The 27,443-nt window shown below is 43.7% G+C and overlaps 1 protein-coding gene across 3 annotated transcripts in view; it reads left to right on the top strand.

The window, feature by feature from the left end:
• The first annotated feature begins 5,984 nt into the window (after positions 1 to 5,984).
• The window catches only part of SRGAP1 (SLIT-ROBO Rho GTPase activating protein 1), a 147,750-nt gene continuing 126,291 nt past the window's right edge, over positions 5,985 to 27,443 (top strand). For 2 of the 3 annotated variants that reach the window (XR_003534043.1, XM_027682219.1), the window contains exon 1: positions 5,985 to 6,652. Coding sequence is in view for 2 of the 3 variants with exons in the window: in XM_027682219.1 (XP_027538020.1) it covers positions 6,586 to 6,652 (67 nt within the window). In the remaining variant the exon portion in view is untranslated. The remainder of the gene's footprint in view (positions 6,653 to 27,443) is intronic. The other variant, XM_027682218.1, reaches the window with a different exon arrangement.

The following is a 27,443-nucleotide window of genomic DNA, read 5'->3' as shown; positions in this document are numbered from 1 at the left end:
TTCAGCATATTACATTCAGGTTTTATGAAGAGGATATAATTCCTGTCTTATATGACCTCTGGTTATGATAGTAAGGAAAATGGGAAGAAAATCCATTCTAAACAAAGTGTCTAAAATAAGTGAATTTCAAATGCCCACTTCTTTTGAAGGAGGTTAAATGACTTGGTTAAATCACAGGATGGGTAAGATTGGAAGAGACCACTGGAGAGCATCTAGTCCAACCTCCATGTTCTAGGAGGGTCCCCTAGAACATGTTACTGAGGATTGTGTCCAGACAGCTAGTTTTTTATTATCTCCAGAGAAGGAGACTGCACAACCTCTCTGGGCAACCTGTTCCATGGCTCAGTCACTCTCACAGTAAAGAAGTTCTTCCACTCAGGTGGAACTTCCTGTGCATCAGTTTCTGTCTGTTAACTCTTGTCCTATTGCTGGGCACTATCGAGAAGAGCCTGGCTCCATCCTCTTGGCATTCTCCCTTCAGATACTTATATACATTGATGAGGTCTCCTCTCAGTTGTCTCTCCTTGAGGCTTAACAGGCCTAACTCTCTCAGTTTCTCCTTGTAAAAGAGATGCTCCAGTCCCCTAACCATCTTTGTAGCCCTCCACTGGACTCACTCCAGGAGCTCCATGGCTTTCTTCTACTGAGGAGCCCTCATTTGAATTGGGCATATGACTTCAGTTGCCTAAATTAAGGTGTGTAATTATGTCCAAAAGAAACTCAGTTCAACAGACAAAAAAAAGCAACCTGAAGGGTACATAGTAAAGTCTATGGCTTGAAAATGGTCATGGACCCTGGCATAGCATGAATTTAAAGCATATTATCGATTCTATATACTCCACCTGTAGACACTTACTGTGAAGTAAGAATGCCTTCTCTTCCTTTATTCTGATTCTGGAAGAAATTGTGTCCATGTGTCCTTACAATCAATACGCTTGTGTCAGTGTGCTGGTTTAAAGGTAAACCGGCGGGGGAAATGAACCCAACTCAAAAGACATTATAAGTCAGAATTATAATTTAATAAAAATAATACAATAAATACAATTATACAGATGAACAATTGGTTTTAGCCCACAAAAACCCAGATGTATAACCCGGCACCCTGGGCCATGAACAGAGTGGTGTTCGTTGGCCCCATGCTGAGCCCCACATGGTCCCCTGAGTACAAAATTAAAAGGAAAGGAAAAAACCTGTTGGTGCGAGTGATGGTTGCAATCTGGTTGAGAGTAGTGGTCGCAGTCTGGTCAAGGTTCTGGTCCTCCTCTGGATCCCACAAGTGGTACCAGAAGTCCCAAGACCCCAAGATTGTATACTCTCAGGTTCAGGCAGGAATGCCCAGTACCTCCCCCAGGGCAGGGAGTTCCACAGTGGGTGATTGTGGGTCATGGGTGTGAGGACAAGAGCATCCTCCTATCTCACAGGCCTCTTAACACCCAGCTTATAGCCTGAGGGGTCAGGTGTGCTCTGGGCAGCTGCTGCAAATGCCCTATTATTAACAGTTTCTGGGAAATGACATAGAGGGTGTAGAATACACAGTTTGGGTTACACCCACACAGTGATGAACTAGTCCCAGCTATTCTAACTAGGACAGTCAGTGGTCAGAGTACTATTCCTGGAAATTAAAGGTGAGTGACAGCTTAGGCTCACAAACGCAGGTGAGGGAAACATCTCTCCTGAACTACTGAAGTTTGGGCAGCTTGCAATCCTCATTTCATTGCTGTGAAGGTCCATCTGAATGCTTTAGAGCCACTCACTTCTAGGTCAGCCAGGGTGAGGTCCCGGCTCTTCTGCAGCCTGTGACAAACCCCATAAGCCCAGATTTCATCTCCATGTTTCAGGAGTTTATAAGCATAGAGCAGCATTAAGTGCTGCACTGGTTGGGGGTAGGGGAGAGAAAAAAAGCCTCACTGGTTTTACATTGTAGATAAGCAACTGTATTTGCCAAACTAATCTCATTCCAGAGCAAATAGTTTTGATTCTATAGAAATGTGCATCTTATCAGTGACAAACATTTGAACAAGCCCTTTCAATGATGCCTCTAACTGATTTTTCAATAATAATCAAATGTTTCATTGTTTCAATTAAAGCTTGGTCTTTCACTTAGAGACTTACTGTCCAATTTTAAAATTACTAACTGACTGCAATTATAAAAAAAGATTAATTATTTCTGTCTTTTCTTCAGACTACAGAAAATTGGTGTAGGGTTTTATTGTTTAAGGGGGTTCATGCGTTTCATTATGTGCTCACAGAGAACAGCTTGGTGATATTCCAGCAGCCAGCTGTATGGACTATTTTTATTAGCAGCACAAGAAAGCAAATACTGCACAGCTCATCAGGCTGTGTAAATGAAATGCAATAGTGAAGTTCTCAAGCAAGCAGAATGCCCGCATTATTCCCTTTTTGCAGTAAGTGTATGAAGTATTGCAGGAACTGCTCTCTGTTTAAATACATCTCTGTTCTATCATACATAATTCAGGTTTTCCAATTCCCCAGTGGAGTAGATTATCTAACTCCATACGCTGAGGTACGGTCCACAAACCCTGCACCAGTATTGTATCACAACAGTACTGTACCACACTGCATTATTGATACAACTCTGTCTCTTGCAAGAACATATGTGCCCTCAATCAGCTTTATCTTAATACTTTTTAAATGTCTATCACATCCTCCCTGCCAAGACCTGAATATGCTCTACAAGAAATAAGTTAGAGTTCACAGAACAACACTGGATAAACATGACTTCTCAAGCATTATCCACGAGTGCACAGGGGTTCACATAACAAGACTGTTCCACAGCTCTAGCACTGGCTGCTCTTGAAATTGATGGGAACTCTGTGGGGACCTCTTCAGGAACAGGTCTCAAATGACAAGTATTTCTATAATAATATTCTATATCCTGTAAGTCACCTCAAACATGGCATTGCAGAGCCCAGGCAGGGTCTGTTCCTCTGCAATCACCATTCTCACAATGGGATTGCAGGCTGTGTAAATCAGTGCGGAATTGAGTCCGGAGACTTGAGCTGCCATGAACATCTTAAAAGAAGATTACACGCATGTAATAATGCACAATCCTTTGCCAATCCCTAAAGAAGGATGGGGGGTGGGAAGGGGAGGGCTGGGGGGAGGATAGGGACAGGGGGATGGAATCAGATTTCTCAGCCAGCTCAATCCTGGTTGTCCTGGAGTCCAACTCTAACTCAGGGATCCAGGATCTGTGCAGCTTTGAGCCCTGCACACGCAAGCCGGGGTCACTGGTCCATCCTTGCTCGGCGGTCCTGCCACGGACACAGCCCTGAGCCAAGCAACTGAATGCAGGGCGATCAATCTCCAGAGCCAAAAGATGATTTCTGCATCTTCACAGGCAATTGCCTTTGCAGAGTAACAGAATTGCTCCATCTGCAGCCTCGGGTTTGGCTCTGTGGAGCCAGGCCCATCCTCTGGCTACATGATCATGGTGTAGGCATTGGTGTTCAGCCTTCCTCTGCACCCTTCTCCTGGGCAGTCTTTCCCAGCATAGGCTCAGTGGCAAGAGGGGGCTGTGTCCTTCAGTGCCCAGGAGAGGAGGAGGGTGGTCTACACATCCAGCCACATCTTGAGCAAGCATGGTTTACATGCCCAGGTCCTGAGCAAAGGAGAAAGGGACTGGCCTGGCTGCAGGTGCCAGCCTGCACAGCCTCATGCAGGGACCTGATCACTGTTCCCTGTCTTCACTGTTTGCAAAAACATTGTGCTCTGACAGACCAGGCAAGACTCAGAGCTAACCTCCAGTTAGTGCAATGTCTCCAGGGACCATGTCCTACTGTCTTGCAAATCAGCCAGTCCCCAGCCAAAAAGATGAACTGGAACATCCAAGATGCAAGATGTTGGGATCAAAGGCTGAAACAAAAATGAGAGTGGTTGGGATTATGGAGATAACTGCTCTTTTGAGGCTGGGCCTTTTATTCAAGGGATGTAATTTGACCATCCAACTTGGAGTTAAATTGGTTTCAGACAATAACCCCCTGTACTAAGATTGCTTTAGGTGGTCTGAACTGGGATCACCACCGGAAGAAGATTGTGCTGGGAGGGCAAGAGGAAGAAATGTAATAAAACTACAGAGAACACCACATGAAGAGGGAAAGGGGAACAGGAATCCTGTTACCCTGATCCTGTAGCAGGGAGAGCATGGTACCTAATAAAACTGAAAGACGAGCTTTAAAGTACAGATGTACACCTACTGCTGAAATGCAGAGGAGTGGAAGTGAGTGACTGCAACACCAAGTCAACGGGTTTATAAGAATTAAATATAAACACAAGCAAGAATGTCTTCATGAGTACAGTTAACTGTGCCATTGCCCTCCGAGTGCCAGGTCCCCACAGCACTCAAGCTCAAATCCAGCCAAATTACTGAGTAGCTGGCTTGAACTTTCCCAGTATCAGATGATCCCACCATTCCCTCTTGTTTGTCTTGAAGAGTCAGGTCCTGGCAGTGCCAGGACTAGCTGTCCAGGATAGGATCTCTGGGCATTTTCACCACACAAATCATACAGGAGTTATCTTTGGAAACTCCTTATGAATAGCGTGCAACTTTGTTTAATCACTCCTAGACATACCTGACATCAGTGAAGCTCTCTGTGCCTCCAGAAAGTCCACTGCCTGCCTTTAACATCCTCAGAGCTGACCTGCCTGCAGCCCAAAGTCTGCAGCTGTGGCCTTGGGGTTTGGTTTTTGGCTTTGACCCATGAGTGACAGCCACATTCTTTGCTCATCACCAGCCAGCAGCATCCATCACTCTGCTTTTTCAATGTTTTTTTTAGAAAACTCTTCTCTGGCTACGGCTTATGCAATCTGAGTCACATCTGATCCCTTTTGCATGGGATTCCCAAGCTTAGAGCCAGGGACCTTGGAGAAGTGTGGCTACCATCCCTGTGAACCACTGTGCTCGACTCCTGGCACGCATGGCCTCAACTGCACCTGCAGAGCTGGCAGCCAGTTCTCATCCTCTGCAGCTTCCAAGGGGTGAGCCAGGTTCCAGCTCTGCAGGCAGAGGAGGCTGTCCCCACCGCTGCTGGAGGCACTCAGGAGAAAAGGCATGCCTGGGTCACCTATGCCTTTTGGCAACTCGCCCCACGCTCCCATTTTCCGCTATTCCTGCCCTTCAGGACCACCTTTTCCTTTTTCACAGCCCCAGCTTTGTAGCGAGGGCTGCACACCATCCCTTGCTGGGCTGGAGTCCTTGTAATGCCCTGTCAGATAGGGTCAGCCTTTGATGGGTGCCATGCACAACAGTTCAGCAGAACAGTATTTTAGGTGGCCTCCCGTCTTGCTTTGCTTGTTTCCCATAGGAGCTTGTGGGGAGTGCACCACATAGGCACGCTGGCACTGCTACCCTCGACAACAAGCTGCGTGCGAAGGGGAGCTCCATGCGATCAAGGACGGTGGAGGCGGCTGTGCTGAGGGTGCAGCTCTCCCCTCGGTGCTGCTATGCGCTGGGTCCTGGTCCTCAGGCACGCCGGTGCAGCCGCGGTCCCGCCCGCCCAGCACAGCCATGCCCTGCCTCCGGAGACACCGGGGAAGAACACGGGATCCCCAAACGACACATGTCCCCTCCGGCCTCCCCCCTCCCCGCGTGGTTTGGCGCTGAAGGCAGCAGGTTACTTCAACTTTCCACGCCGCATCAAAGGCCTTCTGTCACCGTACCGCGACCTTACATCCCCGTTCCCTGAGGGGGCCCGGCCACCATATGCCCAATGCGGGTGGTGGGGCGGGGATCTCCCTCCTCCCGCCCCCGCCCGAGCCCGAGCCCCCCGGGCCTCCCGCCGCGGACCGGCCAGGGCAGGCAGGCGCTGAGCCCGCGGGGCCGGCCCGCGGCGCCCGGCGGCTGCCAACGGGGGGGAGGCGGAGCGGGCGGACACAGCGAGCGAGGAGCAGAGGCGGGCGGGCAGGCAGGAAGGGAGGAGACAACGGCGTGAGGGCGGGGAGAAGTTTATTCCCGGAGACACCTCTCCAGGGCGCGGCGGCGGAGTCTTCTCGAGTAGGCGGCTGCTCGGTCTGTGGGCTTGGGACATGCGCTGCGGCGCTGCCGGCCGGGGTTAGTCACGGCAGGGTGCCGGTCCTGAATTCCCACCCAGGCCAGCGCGGCGGCAGCAGTAACTAGTGCCTCTGGCGTACGGACCGAGCGCGGCCGCCTCCCGCCCACCGCCCTCTCCCTGCTTCCCTTCCCCTCTCCCGGGCGCGTGAGGAGAGATAACAATGGTGGGGCGCAGCCGCCGGGCCCCCGCCCTCGCCTAGTGGAAGCTGGTGCCCCGCGGCAACTGCTCCGCCGCCCCGCCCTGCGGCGGCCCCGGGCCGCGGACCGCGTTGCTGCCGGCGACGGTGCCGGGAGGCGATGGTGCCCGCGCCGGGGTTAGTCTGATCGCCGCTCCCCGCCTCGCCGCCTCCGGTGCCGGCGGCGCTCCCGCGAGGCCAGCGCCCGCCGCCGCCCCGGCCGCGCTCCTCGGGCTTGCGGCCGTCTGACCCAACTTGGGAGCTCCTCCAGAAAAGGAAGAGTAATTAGTGATAATAATAATTTAAAACAAGGGAAGAAGCAGAAGAAGCGAGTGGATAATGTCAACCCCGAGCAGATTCAAAAAGGACAAAGAGATTATAGCGGAGTATGAAAGTCAAGTGAAAGGTAAGCGCGGGGCGGCGGCGGGAGAGCCCCCGCGGGAGTGGGGCGTCCTGCCAACCCCTTCCCCGGTCCGCCGGCCGAGCCCCCAGCGCCGCCCAGGCGGCCGGTCCCAGCTGCCCGAACTTCGTGGCGGAAGGAAGCGGGGAGGGGGCGGCGGGCACTGCCCTCCGAGCGCCGCCAGTGGGTGCGAGGGGCCGGGCGGCAGCGGTGGCGGCTTGTCCGCTGCCCAGCTCCGGCCGAGCACCTTCTCTTCCTCCACCGACTTCGGTAATAGGAGGGTGGGGGGAAGGGGAGGACAAAAAAAAAAGGCTTGGCAATTACTGAAGCGAGAGACAATAGTAAGCCATACCCCTTTCTTGAGGCACATGGCTGGTGTCCCCCACCCTCCCCTCAGGGCTGTAGTTTCTATGCTGGGCTGTAAGATGGCTAATAAAGAATTATCCTTGATTATTGAATGAGCCCATTCAGCCACCCCAGAAGTATTTCAGCCTCGTATCTCCCGGCTGTATTGCGTCCAACTGTTGTGCCAAGGACAGCGTCGGTAGATCCTGGCTTGAACTACCGGCGCTTCCAGACCCTCGAGTTTCCTCGCCTGTCGTTTTCCCTCTGCCGGTGGCTTGGGCGAAACAGAGACTGGGGAAGTAGCGACATGGGCAGTTGGGTGTGGGTCTCTTGGTGCTCGTCCTTTTTTTCTGGGTGCTCTCGGGGAAAATATTGCATAATACACAAATTGCAGTAAATCCGAGGATGCAAGCAAACCTTAAATGCAGTGTTTAAAAAGCTATGCTACACCTGAGCTCTGTTTATTAAAATGATGCGGGTGTGCTCTTCACATAGGGTGTTTCCTCCTTGATGCTTCCCACGGTCTGCGATGTGCAGAGATAGAGCGTGCCCTCACGCAGGTCCACGGACTTCGGAAACAGCCTTCGTGCGCCATGCAGGCAGGGGCTGCGGACCTTCTAAACGAGGCATCTGAAACAGTATGGGAGGGACCACTCCTCAGCTGTTCAGATGTTTATTGACTTTGTATAATTGCACAATATTTTTCCTCTTACTTGATCCTGTGAGATGAATTTTTCAAGACAATTCTTGGAGTTTTGTTGGGGTTTTTCCTCTTAAAAGGAAAGAGGTAATTTTGAGGCTTTTTTCTTCCGAAGCTTAACTTTTTGTGAAAAATACCTGTCACCTGTCGTTTTTGGTCCAGGAAAGGATCTAGGCTTGAAATAAGAGACCTGTCAGACAGGTGGGCAGTGAGGGGTCTTCTCTGAGCTGGCAGGTAGGCCATGCTTCAAGTGTCTATCTGATATGGGCAAGACCAAGACAGCTCTGGCATAGCTGGTGGGTTCACTACCATCGAACCCTTGGAGGATTGGTGCTTTTGCCTCTCTGTGGAGATGGTGTAGATTTGTCTTGATCACTGATCAGAAAAAATGTTCAAGATCTTAAGCTTGTTCCAGAGTGTGCAGACTGTTCTTTGCCTCCTCCTAACTTGATTGTTACAGGCTGAGCCTTTATTTTCTGCAGCCAGTTGCTATGTAAGTCATTCTTCTCTTTTGAATAATGAAGAAAAAATACCATCCCTTCAGCTACATAGATCATCTCAAAAGACATCGAAGATTAAGGTTTAAAGTACCTTTGATAACTTGGCTCTCCTTTGGTGTCATGGTCCCCCATCATAATTGCAGAGGGAGGTGATGTTTGTAATTGTAGTTTATAGAAATTTTAACTTGCTTTACTCCTTTGTGGTGGTCTGGGGTGTGTTCAGTCTGGTCCCAACTGTCTCACCTGAATTGTTGATTAGCAGCTGTTTGAAAAAGTGTGCTCGGCTAGCAACTGTAGCCAGAGATGATTTTTCTTTAACCAGTATCACAACAATTGTATTTCAGGTGGTATGAACTGTTTGTACTAAGACATTTCTGCTTGAGACCAGCTCGGTGATACTGTAAAAAAGTAGTGATACCACTGTGTGATACCTTGAAAATATTTTTTATATTGAGGGGTTCAAGGGCTGAGGAATCAGCCCTAATTAGCCAGCAAGGTAACTTTAAGGGAATGTAAATGCAGGAAAGTCAGGTCCCTATATACCGCTTGGAATTTCCTATATTAAGATAGGAGAGAGGGTGTGGCCAGACCACTTTTGCTGCTTATGATTTATGGTGCTTACAATGGCTAGCTGATTTCTCACTGCTGATGTGTTTAGTTGCCTGAAGGATGTGCACAATTCGTCAGCAAACTGACCATTTGAGGTCCTCTGGACAGGCGTGCACTCCCTTACCTTGTTGTGGGAGTGCATTCAGCTCAGCTTGCTGAACATCAGCCTTTATGGATTCAGAAACTGACACTGATGTGTGCATTTGTAAATCCTGTCCTAAGATGTCTGAATATTGATACTGGAGGAAGAGGGGGCCATAACATACATGGCCTATAGGGTATGTATATGGTGCCATATTTGGAAATGACCATTTAACATTGCCATTCTTCACATAGCTTTTCTGTTCTTAACCCCTCAAATAGGAAGCAGTAACAGATGTTAATTGTTCTGCCTGGTTCCTGAGTGGTGTAAACTGATATCTGCTCTTTGGATTTTTAGCAGTATTACTAGATTGGCTCTTGCTTTAGTGGAGGTCATACAGGAACGGTAGAAAGCCTGCAAATGTTACCTGTTTGTCAAACTGAAGTGGACAAAGTACTTCTGACTTGCTGGGCAGAACATTTTATTGCATATTTTTTGCAACATCCCTGTTCTTCAGCCTAACTTCTGTCAGGAACTGTCCCAATTGTAGCAGTAAGGTAATTATGTTCACTTCCCTGCACGTGGTATAGAAAGCACGATATTTCTTATGAATGTCTTAATACTGAAGTTAGATCTGTCTAGCTGAATACCTATACCTGTTGTTTTGGGGGATGTAAGAATATTATGGTGCCATAGGTACCTTACTTTGTAGACATAAAGGTGCCTGGGAAGTAAAATAATTAATAAAATATCCCTGATGATTCAAAATATCAGTTGTATTCTGTTTGTTTTTCTGAAGGATGTGATAATTTTACAGGCCCTCTAAAGTCATTAGAGGTAGTTTTAGCAATCTTGCAACTGGGGTGGGTGATGGAACTAGAGCTAGAAGGTGGACAAATACTTTTTAGATGAGCAACAGACTGATGATATAGTTCTGAGCCAAGTATTAACTTTCTGCTATATGACCCTACTTAGGTTAATACACAACATTCCTTAACTCTAAGCTCAATTGACTATAGTAGCCTATTATTGTACCTTTTGTATTCTGAGGATCAGCTGCTCCTTGGTACTGCTAATAATGTCAAGTTGTGTCTGTTGATAAAGTTACTGAGCAGTCCACAGCAGTGAAGAAATACTAGAGCATCCTCTGATGGCTGTGTGGGTGTCTTGAGTATGGTAAAGGGTGTGCTAGTGAGATCTTGAATACCTGTCTCACTTCAGAAATTTATCCCTCTGAAGAAGAAATCTGTTGTAGTAGTGGAGGATTGGGGATGTACTGCTTCATAGCTTTATGATCATTCAAGCGTTAAACTGACATTTACCTTCTTAAGACTTGTAACTGGCCTTCCATGCACAGGATAAATGTTCTTTGACTAGGCAAACATTGTACTGACTAATTATCTGGGCCTGTCTATTCAGTGAGATCCTCTGTATGGTTTGAACTGTTGAGAATCTTTGGAGTTTAACAGTCTTTTGACCTTCTTATGCAACAGGATCTCCAACTGCAGTGGGCTGAGGGAAGAGCTACTTAGATGCTTCCTTTTTCTGCCTTCATTTTATACATGGAATTGGCTAGTAAATACAAGCCCAAAAGCAGTTTGGGAAAGAAGACATTTCCCTAAGATCAATATTTTTGTGGTCTTCTTTGGAACAAAATACTCCTATTTTTCCATCAGAAACAACTTGATAGCAGTCTGTATTATGTTGCCTAATTAATTTTCATGGAAAATGAAAATTCTGAATTGTGAACCGAATTTCAACTTCACATTAAAAACAACACTAGAAGCCTCTCTGAGAAAATGCTGAGTTCTGAAGTACAAATTGGGTTGTCATTTTAGTAAACTGATAGCTATTTTGAAAATAATCTTTGTAATGAAACATTTGGTACCTTGGACAATGCCAGAATTCCTGAGGTTTATTTCAAAAAGAATCTGGTGAATAGATGCCAGTTTCCAAAGTTCAAGTTTATCGTGTGGTTTAGCAGAAATTTTTCTGGTCCAAGATCTTGACCACACACAGAACTTTGTCTGATACAGAACGGATATTGTTCTCTATGCTGTTTTTCAATTGGAGTTACATACTGTGTAATGAAGGCTAGTTCTTTACCTTTTTCAGCCATCACATTCTTCCTGCTCTCTGATCCTTCCTTGCAGAGTACAGACTTCAGTTGTCTAGGTAAATGTTAATGAGTTTGTAGTTGACTATGTAGCTGAAAGGGTTGTCTGCAGGTTTAGATAGTTCAGTCATAAACCAACCGGGGGGTTTCTCTGGTTGGTTGGGTTGGAGTTTGAGTTTTGTTTTTTTTTTTTTGTTAACCAACATCTTCAGTACTCTTACTATTCTCACAGCTTTCTTGGAATGGAAACTAAGGAACTTGGTTTAGTACAACACTGTGCACCAAATTATTTAGAGCATGGGGGAGCCCTACAAAAAGCCTGCTTCCCAAAGGTCATGATTGAGGAACTTGAGATGTTTTGGTTTTGTAGTCTTTCTGTATAATTAAAGAAAAAATGCCTTTTCTTGATACCATTTGAAAATATGGCTAAGAGTCAGGAAAGTATGCTTTCTTTTTCCTGGTTTGACCACACAGCTGGTATGTCCCTGCACCACAGTGAAGCCACATGTATTGTTTTACTTCAATTTAAAGGTGAATAAAGTCTTGATGGCTATAGCACACATGAAAAGGTAAGCACTGAATAGATTGTCTGAAGAGTGTTTCTTTCTGGCAGTATGGCAATTCTTATGCATACTCAATGTGTATGTTTTGTGCATCCTTGCATATTTTTGTTAGTCTCTAAGAAAGTTTTAGTTCACCTTTGACTCTGAAGCAGTTTGGAAACTTTTTAGGATCACTTCTCTGAGGCTTTATTTTTTCCTTTCCAAATGTACTTTCAGTGCAGTTTTGCTGTTGCAGAGCAATGCTCTAAGTCACGCAAAGGTTCATTGAATTTCCTGCATTATCTTTTATTGGTCACTTTTTTATGAACTGAAGTTCTAGTTGCTAATAAAATTAAACTTATAACTTTGAAGTGGTTGCAGTAAGGCAGAATGGGATCCAAATTTCTTCCCATTCTCTGCCTCAGATTTCACTTGGGTTAGGTTTTGCCTTTTGTGAAAACTGCTCTTCTTGTCAGTCAGAGGTGATGGATGGTAGTGCTGGAAAAAAGTGGGTCAGTGCTTTTGAGACTGGATAAGAAATCCCCTGCTGACCATTACACAGCCTGTTAGAAATCACTGACCATGACTTGACAGAGCAGCCTGTTTAATCTCTGTTTTGGACAGGGATGGACATGGGGGAGAGCTCAAACGGAGCCAGGCAGATGTCAATGAAAGATCCTATGGTGCTTGTTCTTCCCTTTACCTTTTTTTTTCAAGCCCTTGTTACATCTGCCTGTCATGCTATCCCACATCTAACCTTTCTGGTCTCCCTAGTGGAAACCGCTGCTACCTTAGCCTGTATTAATCCCTATTAGAGTCTAATCTACTCTTACTGCTCGGCTTTCACAGAGTAAAATAGGCTTTGGAGTGTGGAGGTTTGTTTTAGTGTGTGAGTGACTAGGCTAAATGTGTACCAGGGCTTCCTGTGTTCTGGGTGCTGCCCCCTCTGCTTCCTGCAGGTTTTTGCCTCATGGCAGCATTTCCTCTGTGACTGGCTTCTCCCACCTTGCCATGTACTGACCCAACCCTTTCCAGGGATCTGCCCTGTGCTCTCTGCTCTGAGCTATCTGGGCTGATGTGAACAAGTGCTGACTGTCTCTGAGGCAAGTCTGGCTGACCTTGCTCTGTGCTGGTCAGTCTGGGAGCTGTGAGTCATGAATGGCCTGTTGTGCCTGAAATGATTTTGTCTTTTCCTTCCCCACTTTTTGTTTCTCAGACACAATGCCACACACTCTGAGGTTCAAGAGATTGTGGGGGTATGTGCGTCTGTAGATATGTATGCATGTGGAAGAAGAGCAACAGCTGAAAACTGGAGGCAGTGATTGAAGGTGCAATGACTGGCATCACTGCTCGTGTACCACTAACAGGGATGAGGCTGGTGGGCTAAGCAATGCCAGATACTTGGGATGAAGCAGAGAGGACCATAGCTGATGGGACCATCTCTTGGGTAAGAGGCAGAGCTATCTGCACAGGAAGACTGCTTGTTGCATGTCTTTTACATTACCAAGGCTATATCTGGCACCAAATCCAAAGGAGTTGGTTATCACTGCTTTTTCCTTTGTTTCCAAGACTTAAACAACTGCAAACTATTCTGGCCATTTGTGTGGTGGCTTGGTCCTATGGGAGTGCTCTAAGACAAAAAATTCACTTTGATCTGTTGTACTGGAGCCATAATCCTGAGGCACTAGTTCCTCTGGAATCTAGTGTTTTCTGCAGCTTGTTGAAGTTATCGTCTAGTAGACATTGCAGTGTGTCACAAGTCAGTTACAGCCACCTTGTAGGCTAAAGGTAGTGTATTACATTTTACCTATGCTCTGCCTGCTAATCCATCTTGTCCAGACAAAGCACTCATATTCTCAAGCCATTTTCTGTTAGCTTTAGCTTAGTAACTGATCAAGGAAAATCTCTTCCAGAACTTCTTCCATCCCCTCTGTTCATGTCACTACTTCTCAGACATATAGATATATGAATTTCAAGATGCAGTGTTCAGTCTTGCATCATACAACCCACTGGACCTCGATTTTACCTGGAGCTTACTCTTTGATAAATCCTGAGATTGAGATGCAATCTCATTATGGAAAATGATGAATGTTTTGGAAATAACCCCAAGCAAATCTAATGTTCTGTTTCTAAGAACTGTAAGAATTAGTTTGTATATGGGCATGACTATGACTTCATATTGCTCTCTCCAGTCAGTGAATGCAAACATTATGATGAACAGTTTGTCTTCTCTAGAAGGGTTACATGCTTGTTTTAGTTCATGGTTGGCACAATAAAATAATCCTGGCTTTAGGTGCACGTTAATGAGGTAGGAAGGGAAAAAACACTAAATGCTCTCACAAAATGCTGAGGAGAAAGTCTGTGATTATGATTTGAGTCTGTAATAATCATGTCTGTGAAATGAGTTAAAGATGACCTGTGTCATTTACTTCAAACTCTATCCAGTGCAGGACAGTGCAGTTGATCTGACTTTAATGAAGTCCCCCCTAAGGCATGTGGGTTCTTTACCTGTGTTTACCTTGATCATAGCATTTGGGGGGTTGATTTTAATTAGAGTGGTGAGAAAGGCGAAAAAAAAATTTCTTTGTCTATTTATCCAGAAGAAGTTTCAGTAGAACTTGCTTAAAAGTGTGATCATGGATTCATCAGTTAGAATACTTCTATTAACTTTGTTATGTTATCTATTATTGACTGATAAAAAACCTGCTTGAGTTTCAGTTGCAACCTCCCGAGACTTCCCGTTATAGATGTACCAGAGCTGACAAGGGAAATGTATTAGCATATTAACCAAAACATTCTCAAAATACACTAGACATAAGGGTTTTTTTGTTGCGAAATAGAAGTTACAAAGAGTAAATTAGAACACAGTGCAGTATTTCTTATTAGCTATATTGGGAATAAAAAACAAATGCAGCTGGCTTACCGGATGATGACTTCCAGGAAGTAATGATTGTAACCCTTTACATAATTAGCTGTTGTGGGAAACATAACTGACTACTGCAGATTCATGTAAACTATCCAGACTCCGTAACTGACTCAGTGCTTATTCATCTGAATTACACTGTGTGTAGAATCTGTTAGCAGTTTGTTGGTCCTATCTTACTTGGGGATTATTCAAGATGCTGCTTGTTTCTCTTAGGGTTTCAGAAGTGGGGTGGTGCACACCTTTGGCTTTTCTCTGTATGTTAAACTAAATAAGGAGACGTGCTGATCCCCTTTCACTTTCCAGTGTACATTCTTTCATATGGTAAAAGAAACCAGTCTCTACTGTTCTAGCCAGTTCCATAGTGTCTGCTTTCTGAAAATTAGAGGAATCTGCTTGTGTTTACAAACCACAGAGTACAGCAGAAGTCTAATAAGATTCAGTGATAGCTCTTATATGGCTCTGTTCTTTCAACAACCTGTCTTCTTTCAAGCCTTGCTGTTCTCTGCTTTTCCCCTCTGATTCTTTTTTTAAGAGAAGAGAGGATAAACAATCTAAAGCATCAGTTCAGAGGGAAGATAAAATAAGTGTTCATTCAGTACCAAAATAAGCAGGCATCTGAACTGAAACTTTCTAACTCAACAATTAAGTTACTGTTTTATACAATAATAGAGTAACTGAAATATTACCAGCCACTTAATTGCAGTTTTTATATTATAGAATAAGATTATCTGCTATTCTACTTGTTCTACTAAAAAAAACCACCAACCCACAGTTTAGCCTTTCATCATACACTTCAGTACGAGCCTGGGTACCAAAACATGCTGTGACTAAGTTGCTAGGCATAAACTTACTCTTACTCCTTTGACAGTATTTATGCAGGCATTCCAAAGGTATACTAAAAAGAAAAAAGTTTTTACTCTTATTGTAGGATACTTAACACACCAAGGTTGTTACAAGTGTTTAGACAATACAGCAAGCTCTACCTCTTGCAAATCACTAATTTGATGATGAATAGAGATAAAAGTGGATAAATTCTTGTTCATAGGTGCCTTGTGTATATGGCAAATTGCTGTCTGCATTCTTGGCATAAATAATGCAAATTCAAGCTGCGTAACAGAAAACTAGCGCTTGTGTGTGTTGTGTTGCAAATGGATAACTGGTATGTGTAAGAATTTGACTGAAGTTTAAGAACTTGACAACTATGCTGTTTTTGCTGTCCAGCGGACTATTTGAGGAGAAGACCAATGTAATAGGGTTGTGTGCATTATATGCCTTATTTTAAGGCTGCCTTCATGTATTTGTGCTTTCCTAATTTTCAAGTAACAGTGCATAAAATTAGTGAGATTCTTAATGTCATGACAGAAAATAGAACCAAAGTCTTAATACCTTTGTATTGAAGTCACAACCACATGGAGAGTGGGAGAAGGTTCCCCTGTGCGGAATGATGAGAGATGAGGGAGCCCACTGACGGTAGCAGGTCCTCACCTGTTAGGGGCTCCTGTCCTCCCAGGGTGCCATGGAGGAGCCCAATGACAGCGAGCGCTATCACTTCTTCCCTGGCAGCCTGCGATGAGCAGTCTGTGTGCATCTGCAGCTGAGCTCATCGGATTATCGTTGAGTGTATTGTAATCCGTTAATTGCCAGCCACTTCTGATGACATGATATTGTAGTTGTGGGTCAAATCCCCTGCTTCTTAAGCAGTATTCCCACTGCCATCTTTAATTTTGCCTGTGGGATGGTAAAATACACCATACCTCGTGAACTTGATCATGTGGCCTTAACGAGATAAAAAGCAACCAGGAACATACTGTTTCTTGTAGCTCATTGCAATCTAGACAGACAACTATCAACAAACTTGTTTAAGCTAGAACATATAAATTGGGAATATGTAATAAAACGTTACTTTTTGAGGTTTCTTTGGGGTCTGAGAGGTTATAGGGTATGAGAATTTGGGGCTTTATTGTGTTTCCTACAATCATCCTGTGAGACTTCTTCCCACTTCAGGTGCCTTCTGCTAAGGTTTTAATGCATTATCATAACCGTTCTGAATAAAGGCATCTGAGGAAGGTATGATATCTGGCTTTTTGGAGATGTCTCTGGTACTTTAAGTAAAGAAAAATATGAAAATGTTAATGGAAAAACCGTGGACAAGAAAAATAGTCTGTATTTGAGCAGGAATCTAGTGCTGCATCTACCTGCTAACATATCAGAACAAAGGGAGGTGAATACTGAATTATGCGTGGCTTCGGCTGACTGTACGTACATACAGAAAATTGGAACACATTTTCCTTATGAGACTGCATTTATGTCTAAAAATACCTGGTGAAGTATATGTATATTACACTGGGCTGCAATGAGGCATGCAGTACTGAGAGCCTGGTGAAAGGACAAGGATGACTCTTAACTGCCAAAGACCAAGTAGTTAATGTGCGTAAAATTTGCTTTGCAGCTTTTGCCTGTCTTTCAGAACATAGAATGCTTTGGACTGGAAGGGACCTTAAATGATCATCTAGTTCTGACCTATGTCATGGGCAGTGATACCTTGCAGTAGACCAGATTGCTTAAAGCCCTATCCAACCTGGCCTTGAACACTTCCAAGGATGGGACACGCTCAACTTTTCTGGGCAACCTGTTCCTGTGCCTCACCACCCTCACAGTGAAGAATTTCTTCCTTATATCTGATTTAAACCTATTCTCTTTCAGTTTGAAGTCATTACCCCTTTTTCCTATGACTACATACGTTTGTAAAAATTCCCTCCCCAGCTCTGTTGTAGGCTCCTTTTAGGTACTGGAAGGCTGCTCTGAGGTCTCCCTGGAGCATTCTCCAGGCTGGAGAGCGCCAACTCTCAGCCTGTCTTCATAGGAGAGATGCTCCAGCCCTCTAGTCATCTTTGTGGCCCTGGTTTGGACTTGCTCTAGCAGGTCCACATGTTCACATCCTTCTTATGTTGGGGCGCCCAGAGCTGTGATTCAGCGTTCCTGGTGGAGTCTCATGAGAGCAGAGTGGAGGGGGAGAATTCCCTCCCTCAGCCTGCTGGCCACACTACTTTTGATGCAGCCTAGGATGTGGTTGGCTTTCTGTGCTGCAAGTGCACATTGCCAGGTCACTTTGAGCTTCTTGTCAATCAGCACCGGCAAGTAGTTCTCAGGGCTGCTCTCAATCCACTCTCTGCCCAGTCTGCACTTGTGCTTGGGATTATCCTGACCCACCTTCAGGACCTTATACTTGGCCTTGTTGAACTTCATGAGGTTTGCACAGGCCCCCCTCTCAAGCCTGTTAAGGTCCCTCTGGATGCCATCCCTTCCTTCCAGTGTGTTAACCGCACAGCTTAGTGTCATTTGCAAACTGGCTGAGGGTTTGCAAACTTGCACTCAATCATATTGTCCGTGTCGCCAGCAATGATGTAAAAAAGCCCTGTTCCCAATACTGACCCCTGAGGAACACCACTAGTCACTGGTTTCTGTGTGGGTATCAAGTGGTTGACCGCAACTCTTTGAGTGAGACCATCCAGCCAATTACTTATCCACCAAGTGGTCTATCTATCAAATCCATGTGTCTCCAGTTTGGAGACAAGGATGTCGTATAAGACAGTGTCAAATACTTTGCACAAGTCAAGGTAGGTGACATCAGCTGCTCTCTTTTCTACTAGTGCTGTAACCGTCATAGAATACCACCAACTTTCTCAGGCACAATTTGCCCTTATTAAAGTCATGTTGGCTGTCACCAATCACAGTATTTTCCCTGTGCTTTAGCATAGTTTCCAGGAGGATCTGCTCCATGGTCTTGCCAAGCACCGAGGTGAGACTCACATCTTTGGGATAATCATAATGTTCAAATGCTTCCTGAATTCTGTCAGGCTTGGTGCTGTGACCTCTTCAGTGGGGAGTCCATTCCAGTGCAAAAACACCCTCTGGATGAAGAATCTTTCTAATATTCAACCTAAACCTCCCCTGACACAACTTCAGGCCATTCCCTCAGGTTCTGTCACTCATCACCACAGAGAAAACATCAGTGTCTGCCCCTCCTCTTCCCCTCACAAGGAAGTTGTAGACTGCAATGAGGTCTCCCCTCAGTCTCCTCCAGGCTGAACAGACCAAGTGACCTCAGCAGCTCCTCATATGGCTTCCCCTCAAGGCCCTTCACCATCTTTAATGCCCTCCTTTGGATGCTCTCTAATACCTTAATATCTTTCTTATATTGTGGTGCCCAAAACTGCACACAGTATTCAAGGTGAGGCCACACCAGTGCAGAGCAGAGCAGGACAGTCCCCTCCCTTGACCAGCTGGCGATGTTGATGCCCCCCAGAACACAGTTGGCCCTCCTGGCTGCCAGGGGACTGCTGACTCCTATTCAACTTGCCATCAACCAGGACCCCCAGATCCCTTTCCGTGGCACTGCTTTTCCACATCTCATTCCGCAGCCTGTATAAACATCCAGGGTTGTCCCATCCCAGGTGCAGAATCCGGCATTTTCCCTTATTGAACTTCAAATAGTTGGTGATTGCCCAGTCCTGTGATTTGTCGAGATCTCTCTGCAGGGCCTCCCTGCCTTTGAGGGAGTCAACAGCTTCTCCCCCTCCCAGTTTGTGTCATTTGCAAACTTGCTTAGTATCCCCTCCAGTCCGGCATCCAGGTCGTTTGTGAACATGTTGAAGAGCACAGGGCCCAAGATGGAGTCCTCTGGAACCCCACTAGTAACAGGTCACCAGTCTGATGTTACCCCATTCACTATTGCCGTCTGTGCTCAACCCAAGAGCCAATCGTTCACCCACCACATGATGTGTTTATCCAGCTGTGTGCTGGACATTTTGTCCAGGAGGATCCTGTGAGTGACACTATCGAAAACTTTACTGAAATCCAAAAAGATTACATCAACTGGCTTCCCTTGGATCAGCTAGGCGGGTTACTTTGTCATAGAAGGAAATCAGGTTGGATAAGCAGGAATTTCCTCTCATGAAGTTGTCCTGGGTGTGACCAATGACTGCATTTCAGGTGTTTTTGAATACCTCATAGAAAATCTCTGTAACTTTACCAGGCACTGAAGTGAGACTGACAGGCCTGTAGTTTCTGGGGTCCTCCTTCTTGCCCGTCTTGAAAACTGGGACAACATTTGGCAACTTCCAGTCAGCTGGGACCTCTCTGGATTCCCAAGACCGCTCAAAAATATTTGAGGGAGGTTTTACAATAACTTCAGCCAGCTCTGTGAGGATTCTGGGATGAATCTCATCAGGCTCCATAGATTTATAAGGATACAGCTGGAGCAGATCCTGCACAATTTCAGGGTTGACTGGGAGTTGATCATTCTCACAGTCATGGTCCTCCAGCTCAGGGCACTGTGACTCCCTTGGTCCATTATCTGTGTTGAAGACAGAGGCAAAGAATGCATTAGGCACCTCTGCCTTATCTCTATCCCTGTTTGTGAGGTGACCATCCTCATTCTGGAACGGGCCAGTGATATTTCTGTTCTTCCTTTTGCCATTAATGTATTTGAAAAAACTCTTTGTATTGTCCCCCACGTTTCTGGCCAGCTTAAACTCCAGCTCAGCTTTGGCCACACAAACATTCTCCCTACAGCAGCAAGCAGCATCTGTGAATTCTTCTCATGTTCTTGACCTTACTTCCACTGGGCATACACCTTCCTTTTTTTGCCTTATCTCCAAGAGAAGATTCCTGTTCAGCCAAGCCGGCCTTCTGCCTCACCTGCTTGACATACGACATTGGGAATTGCCTGCTCCTGTGCCCTTAGGAGATGATGTTTAAAAAGTGACCAGCACTGATAGACTCTGGCACCTGCAAAAACATTTTTCTTAAGCGAGAAATACCCTCTTTTGCATATCAAAAGGGTAAAAATTAATGAAAATAAGAGCCAAAGTATAATTCCTCCAATATATATACCACCCTGACTAGCAAAGTAGTGGGTTACTGGTGAGAGGGGATGGGTTGTCAGATGGTTGGCTCAAGGGGATTCCAAGCACATGCTTTCCTAGTGCAAAGCAACTTCTGGGCAGTTCAGTATAGCTCTGTCTTGTTTCCTTGTGGTTCCAGGATGGACTGTGTACGCAGGGGAGGTCTCTGCTCATGCTTAAGAGGACAGACTTTCAGGCTACAGTAGCAGTTTTCAGTCTTTGATGAGGGCTGAAAGAGGCTTAGGGTGAAAAATATCCCATGGAATTAAATCCATAAAAGAACTCTAGCTCCTGTCTTTGCCTTTCAGATACCACATTTAGTTCCCCTTTGGCTGCTGCCTCACTTCGGAGGCGTCTGTGGGTATGTTTATGTGACTGCATATACTGGCTTACATGTTTATTCTGCAGTATAATTTTGACACACCGCATCTCTAACATTGTTCCCTTATTTATAGACCAGAAACTGCCTTGCCTCCAGCTGGCAGAGACAAAAGTGCCAGCCTCGTCCATGCTGGTGTCATCTGAGTTGCCACCAGAGTAGACTTAAAAATGTTAGCTTCTGCTGAACCATGTGAAAATTTGTATGAAATTAAGGAATCAGGAATCTGAGGAATTCATCCTTCCTAGTGATCAGAGCATTTGCATGAGGAGTTTGGTTTCACACCTTCATCTTACTCAAAACTGAGTTTTGAATACAGCTCACTCACGCTGCAGATGGTTGGTCTGAGAACTAAGGAACTGAGTATTCTGGTACAAATCTCCCTGATTTCTTGTTTGCTGAAGCTCTTCTGCTTTTTCCCAGACTTAATGAATATTTAATTATTTACAGAGTGATTATGAATCGATTACCTGGTAGTTAAAGCAGTCACCTGAGAGATATGGCTCTTGCTATGTATTCCAGCCAGAGTGCGTTCCTGTTCTACTTGTTTTATTTAAAGAAATGGAAAAGGAGGAGGACTGTAGAATTGAGATATTTGTGTGACCATTCTAATTTACGAATACTTTATCAATCTGGAGGGGGAACTATTCATAGGATACCTTAGTTATTCATTGCATATGGTATACAGTATACAGAAAAAAACCCCAACCCTTTCCTATGTAATGATTTTTAATCTTAATGCCCTGCCAGCATTTATGGTAATTTTTGGCAGATTGTCAGCAAAACTAGAGACAATCTGTGAAGAAAATGTTTGCTCAGAGTTGTTTGAAAGGTTCACAAGTGAATGTCTGTTTGTTTGAACCTTTGCTTCAATGACTCTTCCTGCAACATTCCCTCCATACAGCATAGTCAGTCCTCTCTGTCCCATGGCAGTTCTGCTCCCCAGGTTGCAGATTCACAAACAGCTTTTTTTGCAGCCACCAGAAACTTACTCTGCAAATATTCCTGAGTTACTTCGTATCTGTGAAGAGCAGGAATTTGTTTAGGGTTTTTTTTGAGGGCAGAAAAATTGCCTCAACTGATGTTTAAGGAGGAAAGAAGGGCAATGGGTCTGCAAATATTACTGAGGCAATTCTGCAGTTGTTAGTCAAATAGCAGTGAATGTTTTGGGGTTTAGAGACTAGAGGTGAATGTTTACAGTGCATTAATATAGCTGTAAGGAGGAACTCTGAAGAACAACTGAAGAACTCTTTACCAGTCATGACAGTTGATCAGGTTATTTCCTTTGCAGAACTGTATTGTAGGGCAGCAAACAGTCCTTCAAGAAGCCAAGGTACTTGTTATTGATTTGGGGCTTTACTTGAGTGTATTAACATGCCTATTCTTTACTTGTACTGCTGCAGCTGTATGTGGTGAAGTCAGATTGTGTGAACAGCCGTATGCAAAGTACTGTAGCTGAGAATCAGGCAAGAAGATGGAAATGTCCAAATTCTTTTTAACCTAATTTAAAAGGGGATTCAAGACGACCCGTCAGGTATGCTTCTGAACTTGTACACTGGCATGTTTTGCATTGGAAAGAACAGTTTGCTCTTATTTCTGTTCTGCACTTCACTTGGTTATCCAATAATTTATCTCACTAATTCATTTGATGGTTGTTTTTTTTTAAATTATAATTGACTGTTGGATAAAATGAATAGCTGATACATCCTGAATCAGAAGTAGTTCCTACTGGATAAGAATATGCTTATAAGCTTCAGAGATACTGTAAATAAGGAGATAGCATATATGTGAAGACTTAATAGAAACTTCAGATCCCTAAGTAAGTATTTATATGTAATATGTTGTTTTTTCAGTTGTAATATCTGACTTGCAGAGACATGCTGTTTACATTAGGTGGCTTTGTTTTTGCTTAGCATTGCTTATGTTAGGATATTTGAAAGTTAATTTAAATACTTTTTTATTATGTCTCTGTAATTAGTTTTTTTTCTTAGTTTGTAAGATACCAGTAGTATGTGAGATCATGGGATTAGCTATGATCACTGAAAACTCCACCTTACTTGTAGGTCTGTTTGCAAGATACTCTGAGAAAGAGCTTTTTAGGTTGCAGCTTGAACATTGTATAGTGCAGTGGGGATTCAGACCTGTTACTAGGATCATAGGAGCCATTATTCCTGTTACAGTGTGTTTATAACCTTGGAATTACCCCTTTGAATCTCATCTCAAGAGTCTGTGATTCTAGGAAAACATACCTCTTCTGTAGTTCTTGTGCAAACAAACCTGACTTAGTGGAAAAAAAACCCCAAACATCTTTGGTCTCTTCTAAGTCAGACTGATCTAACTTGAGCAAGAGGACTTAATTTAAAGAGACATATTAATTTCAGGGGACTGAATGGACTGATAAGAGTCTCCTTAAGTTGACTGAAGGTAGATGTACTTGCATCAAAAAATGAGTACCAAGTTCCTTGTAATTTGATACAGACTTTACAACATTAAATGAGTATTGATGAAACTGATGTTTTTCTTTGTGAATTTTATTTTTCCTGTGATGGCTAAGATTTTTGCCAGCATCTGATATTTAGGTAGTTTTCCAAGTGATGAGGTGGGCCTTGCTGAAGCAGTGCTCCACATAGATGAGGTGGAGCTGGAGCCCTTAAGTGCTGAGGAGACTTCTTAACTGTGTATAGACATGTTAGCATTCTCTATTGAGCCTGGACTACAGGAAAAGCTTGAGACCCACTGCAGTAAAATTTCAGTCAGTTAAAGCATTAGGCTTTGAATGTATTCAGTGCTTTGAATAGTTGCTAACTAATGCAGGACTGGAGGGACTAATGAAGTGGTACTGCTTTTACAAGCAGAATAGTAGCTGCTGTGTTTCCTGTTATGCATAGCCTTGTTTACTTCACACACATGAATTTGTTGACCTCACTAGAGCTCTTAACCTTCCTAGGGCTACTAATCTCCATAATGTCTGCAGGATTGGGCTTAATTTTGTCGTGGGAATATGCAAAAACAAATGAATCGAACTATGAGTCATCATTTTTTACAGTAAAACATTCAGACCTAGTCCCACAGTTATGTGTGTGGCTGATCCTTTCTTGAGAGCTTGTAGGATCTAATCCATGCTTTGGGAATCCTGACTTCTTAATTGCAGCAGAGACTATTCTGAAACAAAGGAAATGTAATGCAGAATATACTGGAGCAAAGCAAGAGCTGTCACTTGACTCAGATGCAACTTCCAAAATAAAATCAGTGTAAGTAGTGGACAGGATTGTACAGACGTTGTAGAACATTTCAGTAGTACTCAATATGCCTTGTAAAAACTGTAGTGGTGATGTTTTCAGTTTGCTGACTCTTACTTCCTTTTTGCATATAGCTTAACTAAAACATGGTTTAATAAAATAAACTTGCTTTTAAAATTTATTGGCAGCACTGAATTGTGGAGGTAATGGAGAATGATGTGAATGTCACTTTCATGTCTGCACTATGAAATGCAAAAGCACAAATGTAGTAACCACAAGGTCCTTTTTGATGTTTTAATCTTTTAAACCTTTGAAATGTTGGTGTGCTTGAAAGGGCTTCTAAATCCATTGGTTAGTCTGCTCTGTCTCGTATTGTGTTCAAAATCATAGCAGATAAAGAAAGAGTGATCTGAAAGCTTAATGTAGTCAGAGCGTCACGACCTGTTATGTAAAGCAGCATTTGGCAGGGCCTTCCCAGCTGCTGTAAATGAATGTTAACAGCGTTTTATCATCTGCTTTCACTGTCTTTATTACATAATCTGAATATTTATGACCCTATTAATATGTTTAGCTGTGAAATTGCAATATTGATGGAATGGATGTTCCATAGAATATTGAATAAGAACAATTTTTGCCTCCTGAACAAAAGTTGTGTTAATATTAAACAACTTTGAGTTTGTATTTCAAATAAGTTTGCTGAGTTGCTTTACAGGTGTATCATTAATTCCCTAAATTATTTATTTTTCTAAACATTGTCATAGGAAAAGTATTTTGGTGACAGGATCATGTTGCTGAACATTGCCTGTGTATAAAATACATAACACTAACCAGAAAGTGATGATTTTTTTTACTTGTAATGCAAGGCCTTGAATCCATAGTGATGATACTCTGTAGCCTTGAACAAACATAGCCAACCTAGACTAGATCCAGGCTATCAGAATCACCTCCATCCAGAGAGCTGCTCCAGGTAGGATTCTGGGGCAAGCTGTGGGCCAACTTATTACAATGTGTGGGGGGGGTGGTTGTGGTTGTTTTGTTTGTTTTGTTAGTTTGGTTTTTTTTGTTGTTGTTTTTGTGTAACCAGATTCTTACTTTGTCTGCCACAGTTACTCACAAACCTACATGTCTTCCTTCTGTTATAACTACCTTTACTGTTGTCTTCTGACCTGAGATGCATATCACGTAATTGAGGCATGCGTGCACCACATTAGGTGGTTGGGGACTGGTTACAGATGCTGTTCCACTACTGAATGTGCACTTGCCTATATCATGATCAAACTTGGAATTACATGTAAGAAGGTAATATGCTTGGTCAAGAGATGAATGAGAAACTGTAAGGCATTTCCCTTGTGAGCCTCTTAGATTATATTATGTCCCCAAACAGAACTGAACACCACCATTTCAGTAGTCATCTGCAAATTTCTAACAAGATGTGTTCAGCAGGTTGACACTGTTGTGGTCAGTGGCTCCCACCTATGGCATTTACGAGTGGTATTGGTATTGTGGTTCTTTATCATCCTGCAGGCTAAATAGCTCAGTTAGCTGCATGCTCATATTTGCAGGTTACCTACAAAAAGCAAAGCTGGGAAAGTAAGTTTTGCACTTCTTTTGAGTGGGGTGAACTTTTTGGTCACTTTTACCTTTGAGTGCAAAATCTATAGCCTGTCTGAAAGCTGCTGTCCTAAATGTCTTGCTGCTCATTGCCAGGGCTAGAGTTTGAGATATGCAGCTGTTTGTGGAGATCCCTTTTGTTTCCAAAAGTCTCGTGGGTGGTAGTGCAAATTCTGTGGTGTGTTCTGACGCTGACATGTGTCTAATTCTGAGTAACTCTGTCTTATAATGGTCTGTACGTCCACCCTCTCCACAGTTCAAACCTTGCAAGCTGGTACAGGAGGCAGCTGCACATGACTGTAAGTGTACAAAATCTTAGAAGTGTAAAGATCAGTGGGTGTGGAGTGTTAGAGTTGGGAAGAAAGTTTAGATTAACACATTTTTTAATAGTATTTTGTCCCCAGGCAAGGTTGTTATAGTTACTGCAGAACTCCAAATGGACTCTCTTCCCTTGTGGGGATTAGAGATTTAAATATGTATTGTTCTTCTGGGCAATATTATTGAACAGTCAAGTAAGGTTCATAATAGAACAAGGAAATCTTTAATTAGGACAGGAGTTTCAATTGCATTCTTTTTTGCTTTGTGTAAGAGAAACTTGTGTTAAATCAGATAAATAAAACAATGGATGGGGTGAAGGAAGTTTGGAAGAAGCAAGTCTGTTTACAAAGTTAAGTGCTGAGTTTACAATAAACCAGTAATTTTTACTTGGGAAGCTCTTAAAATAAGATTTACCTTGTCCCCATCCCTGAGCATCTGAGTCAAGATATTTTACAGTGTTATTCAGTGTTTTGGCTTGTGGTTTTCTTGCTCACTTTAATTTTTCATGTAGGAAATACCTTTATTGCAATGTAAAATTAATAGGAGTGTTTAAATTGTTATAATATTTTGGGTTTAGGTTGGCACATACATTGTAATTGCATTCTTCCGTTGCTCATCTTTATACTTAGTTTGTGTAATCTAAATACAATGCAGTATTTCCTTTAAATATGAAGAATGACAATAAATCTTTTCTGGTGTGTTCTGGGGTGTACATTGCTCTGTTTTGTTGAGGTCTTGAAGTCAATAACCTTCTGTACAGTCTCAGCAAGTTGCCAGTGAGCAATAAATTTTAAAACTGGCATCTTTAAGGAATAATACATAGTAGTTTCAAGGGTTCCTTAATTTGTCTATGAAATTACCTTCGGCAAAAAATCTTAACTATAGTCTCCGCTTCCCAACAGATACTGGTAAGAGGAAGCCTAGCAGATTTGAAGCTGATTTTCTTTTGCACTGGCTTGTCTAATGTTTACTGGCTTATTATGTGTGATGAGACAATTGAATAATCTCCTGTCTTAAATGAGTTCTTTAAAGGAACACCTCAAAAAGATGGTTGTGCTTAAGCATTGGCCATCTGTCCTATGCTTGTCCTCTGCAGTTTAAACGCCAAATCCAACAATGACAAAAGACTGCTGTTGTCTGGGAAACGATTGATTCTACTCCTTGTTTGGGTAGAAGAGCTCTCAGACATGGCTTGAGATAGTTCATTTCCCTAATTATCTATCTCTGGGTGTTTTACTGCCTTCTGCTCTTTCCTATGAAGAGAGTACTTTCCAGAGCAAAATTCATGTCCCTTTAAAGGACCTAACAAAACTCTTAAATTCAGAAGAAAGCAGCTATTGATTTCATTGGACTTTTGGTCAGACTTTTGAAAAAGAAGGGCATAGCCTTTTATGTTAAATAACTGATGTGATCTTTGTTGCTCAAAACTTTATTTTGTGGACTGTTCTAGAAATATAACATTCCATTTTTACGGTGTGAGCAGCAAACTCCATTTAAGTGCAGAACACAGTGCATCTTAGTTGC

This window comes from Neopelma chrysocephalum, unplaced genomic scaffold, assembly GCF_003984885.1.
Source record: "Neopelma chrysocephalum unplaced genomic scaffold, ASM398488v2 Primary Assembly neopelma1_62, whole genome shotgun sequence".
Classification (NCBI taxonomy): Eukaryota; Metazoa; Chordata; class Aves; order Passeriformes; family Pipridae; genus Neopelma; species Neopelma chrysocephalum.
The sequence above is the reverse complement of the archived record's forward strand: the minus strand, read 5'-3'. Positions and strand labels throughout refer to the sequence as shown.